Raw genomic sequence first — 7,349 nt, forward strand, 5'->3', positions numbered from 1 at the left:
GACAATACAACGTTTGGCCATGCCACTGTTTGATTATATTCCAGTCATCAAAGTGAACTACATGGCATTACAGCTTTACTGTTTCAATAAATTCTCTAAGCACTGCTTTGACGCACTGAATCAAAAGATTTGTTGGACCACCACAGAAAAACCTTAACGAGGGAGAAAGGCGAAAATACGAGCTTACGGAGGTCACGTGAAGGCAGCATTTTCTTGTGTTTGCGTTGGTTACGACACACTCTTGTCATCCAAATGTAAGAGGACGCTGCTTCCTGGTGTGTACTCAATAATGGACTGACTGATGAGCCAGGTCGAGGTGAACTTGTCCTCACTTTGATCTGCTTCTCTGAGTCCACCGCTCTGCGCACACTGGGTAAGTTAAACGTGTTAAGGTGACATTAGAAGAAATACATAGGGAGAAAAATCGAGGAAAAAATGCGATGCTGATAAATATTGGTCAGTACCACTGGATCCAAACCATTTACATGAAGAGAAACGTGTTTTGTGCTTTTAGATGAAGATATTTGAAAGCACAATCTAACACATTTGTGTGTTGATGCTTTTTAAGTTCATACAAATTGAGGTGGATTTGCTCGGGTGAGGAAGGCTGCAGGAATTGTTTCCTCCTTCCTCCTCGACCAACACGTTTTTCTCCCTCTGTTTCCTGATTACTTACTGTAAGTAGATGTGGTTAATTAAGGGTGTCGGTAATTACACGTTTACCGGCATAAACTGGTATAAACGTTTTGTATTTTAAACCTGTCTAGTCCAGGAAACGCTTCTTTTTACATACTAATAGCGTCCACATTTTTATAACCTTAACGCGAAAATACAGCTACTTAAATATTGTACCGTCTTCAGGTGCTTCTTTGAGTATTTAAGTGTTTTAGTATACTTCTCTAGGACACTGTAGTGATACTTACTGTAATTACCTTTGGGGTAAAAGCGACCTTCTCAGTTTTATTTCGTTTTTTAAGTTGTTGAAACCAAAATATGCAACTTAAACGATTTGATATTTGATTTAAATTGGCTCTGCTTTTTATGCTGGATGCCCTCCCCGACCCAGCCCTGGATGCTCCTGCTTATCTGAATGAATGATTATTTCTGTTTTTAACAAGTTTTCCGCAGTTGGAGTAAAATGTCAGAACACTGAGTAACTGAATAAACATCATTTTACTAAATTTAACTAAATAAAAATAGATTTAAAAATACACATGGTACAGGTACTGTACCTATACATTTAAGTGATAAGACAAATAGAGACCTATTTCAGTTACAGTAATTCAGTTTATTTAAAAGGAAAAAGTACTTAAATGATGATTTTGTATGATTTGTACAAAGCAAGAAACTCAAGGAAATGTAAAGAAACTACTTCAGTTTGATTGGGATAGCCTACAATAGTAACTCTTTAAGGGTGAATTTCTTTTAAGGATGGCTCTGCTTGTTTGTGTTATTTGAGAAAAGTCACGAGGGGCATTTTAACACACTATATTAAAAGTGCTGCTCTTTGTACAGCAGGAAAAGAAACACTATCAGGTGGAAAAATGTCAGCCGTAAACAAATCCAAGGAAGATGAAGGCAACTTCTCCACAAAGGTCATCAAGATTGTGTTTATCATCCTGCTGCTGGACCTGCTGGGATTCACTCTGATTCTACCTCTGCTGCCTTCTATTTTGGATCACTATGCAGAAAGCAGGGTTGGTCTTTCATTTATTTATTTATTTATTTATTTATTTATTTATTGCAGTATAATCATGTAAAGGCACTTTTAAAATCACAGCAGATATTAAAGCGCTTTGAGTGCTCAGATGAGTAGAAAAGCGCTATATAAGAACCAGTCCAGTCCATTAAGCTGATAAGCCTGCTATACACGACAAGGAAAGAGGTTAAAAGCATTAAAACTTTGAAGGTGATTCCAGCAGCCTTATTTCCTGCCAGTGATGATCAAAGGGTAACAGTGTTTACTGAAGACATTTTTTTTGCAGTGTGAAAATTGTTAGATAGGATTTTTTTGAATGGAATTCCCTCAACGGACCATTTCTACATTGTGAACACATCCTCGAACAAAGATGGTTTTGTTTGAAGAATCTCCTCCATAAAAACTGTAACAAACTCATGAGTGATTTGATTCGATTAGTCCGTGGGTGAATCCGCCTGCTGAGTCATGGTGAAGCAACCACTTTGCTGGTATTTATACTATAGCTCTGTGATGCTTTGTTTGTGTGTGGGCAGGATGGTGTGTATCAGTCTCTTCAAACTGTTGTGGACTGGTTCCAGGAGGCTGTTGGGATTCCTTTGGAAAAGAAATACAACAGTGTCCTGTTTGGAGGTATATTGGATTAATTTTAAACATCAGATTTATTCAACGTTAAGGTCAACATTTTCAGTGTTGCAGGCTCATTGGTTTAATAATGCTCCTTCCCCCCCCCCCCCCCACAGGTCTGATTGGCTCACTGTTTTCTCTGCTACAGTTCCTGGCATCACCTGTAACCGGGGCTCTGTCAGACTCATATGGCCGGCGACCCCTGCTTATGCTCACCACAGTGAGGAAAACATCACTTTTTTAGGACTTTTTAAAGTTTTGTTTATCACTGTTCGTTCTGTAAGAAAACACAAAGCCCTTTCTCCAGAGCTGACTCATTCACATCTAATTGGGTGCCTTGTGTTTCAGTTAGGGCTGATGTCCTCCTATGCAGTCTGGGCTGTTTCCCGGAGCTTCAGCATGTTCCTTTTGTTTCGGGTAATTGGGGGCATTTGTAAGGGCAACGTCAGCCTCTGCACTGCCATCATAGCTGACCTGCCGTGCCCGAAAGCACGGAACCGAGGAATGGTAGGCAGAAATATTTGTGGTCATTACAGGAAATGTTTTGTTGAAGTGAAATTAATTAAAATTACTTTGTGTTATATTTATACATACTTTTTTTTTGTTATCAGTACACTTAGCTTAGCACATGTATTGAGAATAGATAAATAAAGTGTCTTTCTGTTTTCTGTTTCCCTCTGTTGTAATCAGGCCATGATCGGCGTTGCCTTCTCCTTGGGCTTCACTGTGGGGCCTCTGATGGGCGCCTACTTTGCTATCACCTCCAAAGCAACAGGAAATGTCTTCTACCTCACTCCAGCTCTGCTCGCCCTGGCTTTCAGCACTGCCGATCTGCTCTTTATTTGGCTGATGCTGCCAGAAACATTAACAAAGGACGTCAAGGTTAGTTAGAAACACTCCTGCTAATGCAAACAGAACTAAATGCAGTTTTAAACAGTAGACATACATTTTCCAGCCATCAGTTGTGCTGTATGGATTCCCAAAACACCCTGTGGTAGAACAAGTATGAACCTTTTTCACTTAAAGTTGACCTATTATGCTACAATTGTGTAGATTTCCATGACTCACAGTTCAAAACAGTGCTCATTTATCTTACACTGGGCTTTGTCTCAAACAAGAAGTCTTTAGCTCAGTTCTCCTTCCCTATTACCCAACAGGAGATGGGTTAGACCGCTTTAGTAATTGCCAGAGCTGTTTGTCTGAAATGACCATGTAAGGACATCCACTGTATTTGACAACATACTGATCTAACAGTAGAAAAAACAATGTAACCATATATTTGTATTGGGTTTACAATATGTTTCTCTAAAAATGATTGCTATGATTGAAAAATACATTTAGTTTAGTAAAAAAGTACTTTTTTCCCATGAAGAGGAAGTATCACACACCTTAAATACAAAGTACTTCAATAAGGGCCAATATCAGTACCAGTATCAGTGACTATCTGTTTTCCAATGTTTTCAATTTTTCATGCTGAGCTAAGGTAACAGGCTGCTGGGTGCTTAGAGTATTTCCACCCTCTTTATTCCTTCTTCAACAGAAATTATATGAAAGTTTTTCAAAAAAAAACCTTATGAGGTGTACTTTAAGCAATTTTTGTCATTCCACTTAACGCATGTCTGGACAGGTCTATGGCTGCTGATCCACTGTGTACACCACCTTATTAGTAAGGCGATGATTTATGTGCATGTCTGCCAGATTGAGCAACATACCTGAAACCACCAGGCGAGGAATGTTTCAAAGAGACAGTGATCACTGTTTGGATTGAACATGTCTGATTTTTCTCAGTTTTCACCTACCCACTGCAGAAAAAATACATAAATAAAATAAAATTACAAGTTCACATAATTCTTATTGTTTCTGAAGAAACAGCATTGTTTTTTCAAATCATTATTCACTGAGAGAGAGATGCAGATCATTTTTCTTGTTCCATTTTAGGCTTTGTCTTCTGGCTGTGGGGACTGCAGGGACCTGCTGCATCCATTATCCTTGTTCTATTTTGCAGCTGTTAGTAAGAAAAAAGATCAACTTTCAAGAAACGGTGAGTAGTGTATACGCTGCATTCATCTGTGATTGTCCCGTTTATAAAGAGTGAATAAACCTTAACACAGTGCTGCACTATTGGGCTGTGTTTCACAGGAATGCAAAGCCTTCGAGTGCTGGGGCTGGTTTATTTCTGCTACCTCTTCCTGTTCTCTGGTCTGGAGTTCACCTTAAGTTTTCTTACTCACCAGCGTTTCCAGTTTACAAGGTATGAACTCAAAGATAAGGCTGTGTACTCTGAGTTTCCCTTTTAAGTCTGACAAACAGCAACCTTATGTTTTTCTCTCTAACAGCATGGAGCAGGGAAAGATGTTCTTCTTTATTGGTGTCATCATGGCTTTAATCCAGGGTGGTTATGCTCGCAGAATAAAACTGGGGCAGCACATCAGGGCTGTTCGTATGGTAAAGTCACCAACTGCTTGCATGGCAAATACTGATCTAATGCCGTTGTTGGTGTTAATGGAACAGGATAAATCACTGCACAAATGTCTACCTTACTGAACCATTTTTCTTGTTTTTAGGCAATCATAGCATTGATCCCAGCCTTTGTAATCATCGGGTTATCGTGGAATGTAACAATGCTGTACATTGGGTTGTCACTGTATTCCTTTGGTGAGTCAAAATTACTGTATTCGAAATATGCAGTAACTCAGTTTCATCTGTCTTGTCTTGACAGCACCCAAGAATGTGTAAATAAATCTAAAAACTATGTGATAAACTACTGCCAAAATACATAACAGGACAGTACACTGTTAAAATAGAAGAACACTGCCAAGAACACTTTCAAGGATGCAGTAATTAAACTATTGCTTAAGAAGACTTTGCCTGATCCAGTAATCATAGACCAATCCCCATCCCTTCTCTTATTTCAAAAATTCTTAAATGAACAACTATAACATAGTCAAGAAGTCATTAGCAGAGGAGTGGTTTATCTGAAGAGTTTCAGTCAAATTTCAGAATGAATTATACTCATGTGGAGTTCCACAGGGTTCTGTACTGGGACCAGTTCTATTTACATTTTACATTCTTCCCTAAGAAAATCCTACATACATTTTCATTGATATACAGATTATATGCTGCTATATTGACAGCAAATTATGTAGCTAAACCACAGATATATCTTACAGAACAAAGGCCTGGATGTCTGGAATTTTTTTTCATTCATTTTCAAAATTGAGATAAAAACTAATGTTATTATATTTGGCCCCCAAAATTTTAGAAACATGGTGTCTAACCTGATACTTAATCTGATGCAAAGTCCATAAATCTAGGCGTTGTTTTGATCAGAATATGTGTGCATATTGAAGTAGGGATCCTTTTTTTTTAGTCTGCTCCCTAACAGGAGTGGATAATATCACTTTAGTTTAAATACTTCGTGTTATTCTTATCAAGTCGTCCTCTAACTTTTCTAAGAAGCAAAATATCAGATTGTTACTGTTTTGTATGATATTGTGCTATATAGCATTTTACTTAAATGTCCCTAAATTATAAAATTGTTCCAACGTATTATGTATCCTATTCTTACAGCGGCTGCCATAGTTGTCCCCTGCTTGTCGACCCTAGTTTCTGACCATGGTGAGCCTTTTATCAAATCAAAGTATCAAAAATATTTTGATCCTGCTATAATGTTGGTACTGTTGCTGATTACCCACTGTTGCTGATTCCTCTAGGCTCAGCCAGTCAGAAGGGCACTGTGATGGGGATTCTGCGTAGTTTGGGTGCCCTGGCCAGAGCGTTGGGCCCAGTTGTGTCCTCCTCAGGTGAGGAAACTGAAACTAAAGGATCTTTCCATATGCTGCTTTTCTCTTGAGATGGTGCTATTTGAATTATTTGTTATATATTCATATTTGTTTTGTTTTAACTGATTTGTTTGCAGTGTATTGGATTGCTGGAGCACAGACCTGCTTTCTTATCACATCGGCCTCCTTCGTCTTGCCCTTAGCTCTCCTGGGCATAGCCAGGAGACTAAAAGAGGAATGAGCAACTTAAAGACTTTTTAAAAAACCTTGTTTCATTACCTACATCAATGCAATGATGTTTACATCTTCTGGGAAAGCAAGCACTAAATTCACAGTAATAGGATGTTTACTTTTCCATGCTGTTGGCCAAAGATCAAAAAATGAAACAAAATGATATGAGAAGATGGTACAAATACCAAAAACGAATGAATGAACATAATGTTGTTTGTGTGTTCTTATAGACCGGTGTGTATTGTAGACTGGGTGGGTTAGAAGGAATTCCATGTGATATTAGTGCTCCTGGTACACAGATATTTTTGTAATGTTGTATTTTATTAATCACTAAGATTTTCTATTTTGCAAAGGATACTTTAGCATTAACACACATAAAACATTTTGATGTTCTATTCTTTACTACAGAGAATGAAACATCAGTCCATGGCAATGAACAGTTATCTTACTTTGAACCTTTTGTATAATTTTTCTAATTCATTCTATGTGAACTACACATTAAATACTGTACTCAAGTACAGCTTTGATCAACATCTTTATGCTTTAGTATTTGGGTCTACTTAATGCTTTTGCTGCATACATTTTACTTCACAATATGTATCTAAAATACATTTTTAAAGGTAAGATATGTTTTTGATATTTTTTTTAGTATATAAAAATAAAGATTACAATCTTTATTCTTGGTAAATGCAAAAAAGGGAAATTCTTCATGAGTTTTGTTTTTTAATCTGAGTTTAACTTGATTTATTCTGAGCATAGTATACACAGTTCGATGCTTTCATATCAAGAAAACTAAAATAAATGTAAAGTCCAGTTAAAACAAAGGAAAGTGTAAGCACCATCCATGAAAATCCTTACACTCAATGTACGATATGAAAGAAACTTAAATTTGATATATTATGTGTGACTTTTTAGTCAACGACTTTGTGATTCAATTGGTTTAACAGTTCAGGTTCTTAACCAGTTCTCATCATGGGGCAAAATAACATGTAAGCACAAGACCCAAACTGGTG

General features: G+C 37.5%; 1 protein-coding gene across 2 annotated transcripts; it reads left to right on the plus strand.

Annotated features, from left to right (window-relative positions):
• The first annotated feature begins 207 nt into the window (after positions 1-207).
• Positions 208-6,496, plus strand: LOC147317788 (solute carrier family 75 member 1-like). Of its 2 annotated transcripts, none has more exons than XM_086315110.1 (13): positions 208-373; positions 1,519-1,697; positions 2,233-2,329; positions 2,440-2,543; positions 2,672-2,830; positions 3,014-3,205; positions 4,262-4,364; positions 4,463-4,574; positions 4,660-4,768; positions 4,888-4,978; positions 5,894-5,941; positions 6,037-6,126; positions 6,243-6,496. In XM_086315110.1, the coding sequence occupies exons 2-13, from the start codon at positions 1,545-1,547 to the stop codon at positions 6,344-6,346; spliced, it is 1,362 nt and encodes a 453-aa protein (XP_086171236.1). In that variant the 5' UTR covers positions 208-373; positions 1,519-1,544; the 3' UTR covers positions 6,347-6,496. The 2 variants fall into 2 exon arrangements, with proteins under 2 accessions (XP_086171236.1, XP_086171235.1); XM_086315109.1 differs by having other exon boundaries at positions 210-373; positions 1,516-1,697.
• Positions 6,497-7,349: the final 853 nt, after the last annotated feature.

This window comes from Aulonocara sp. 'chitande type north' Nkhata Bay, linkage group LG12 (assembly GCF_057382095.1).
Source record: "Aulonocara sp. 'chitande type north' Nkhata Bay isolate Kocher_YH1m ecotype deep benthic linkage group LG12, A_spYH_male_GT1.1, whole genome shotgun sequence".
NCBI classification, from domain to species: Eukaryota; Metazoa; Chordata; class Actinopteri; order Cichliformes; family Cichlidae; genus Aulonocara; species Aulonocara sp. 'chitande type north' Nkhata Bay.

Coding starts and splice junctions, on each gene's coding strand:
- LOC147317788 (XM_086315110.1), top strand. CDS start 1,545: ATGTCAGCCGTAAACAAATCCAAGGAAGATGAAGGCAACTTCTCCACA. Junction 2,831..3,013: donor AAGCACGGAACCGAGGAATG/GTAGGCAGAAAT, acceptor TGTTGTAATCAG/GCCATGATCGGCGTTGCCTT. Junction 4,979..5,893: donor GTTGTCACTGTATTCCTTTG/GTGAGTCAAAAT, acceptor CTATTCTTACAG/CGGCTGCCATAGTTGTCCCC.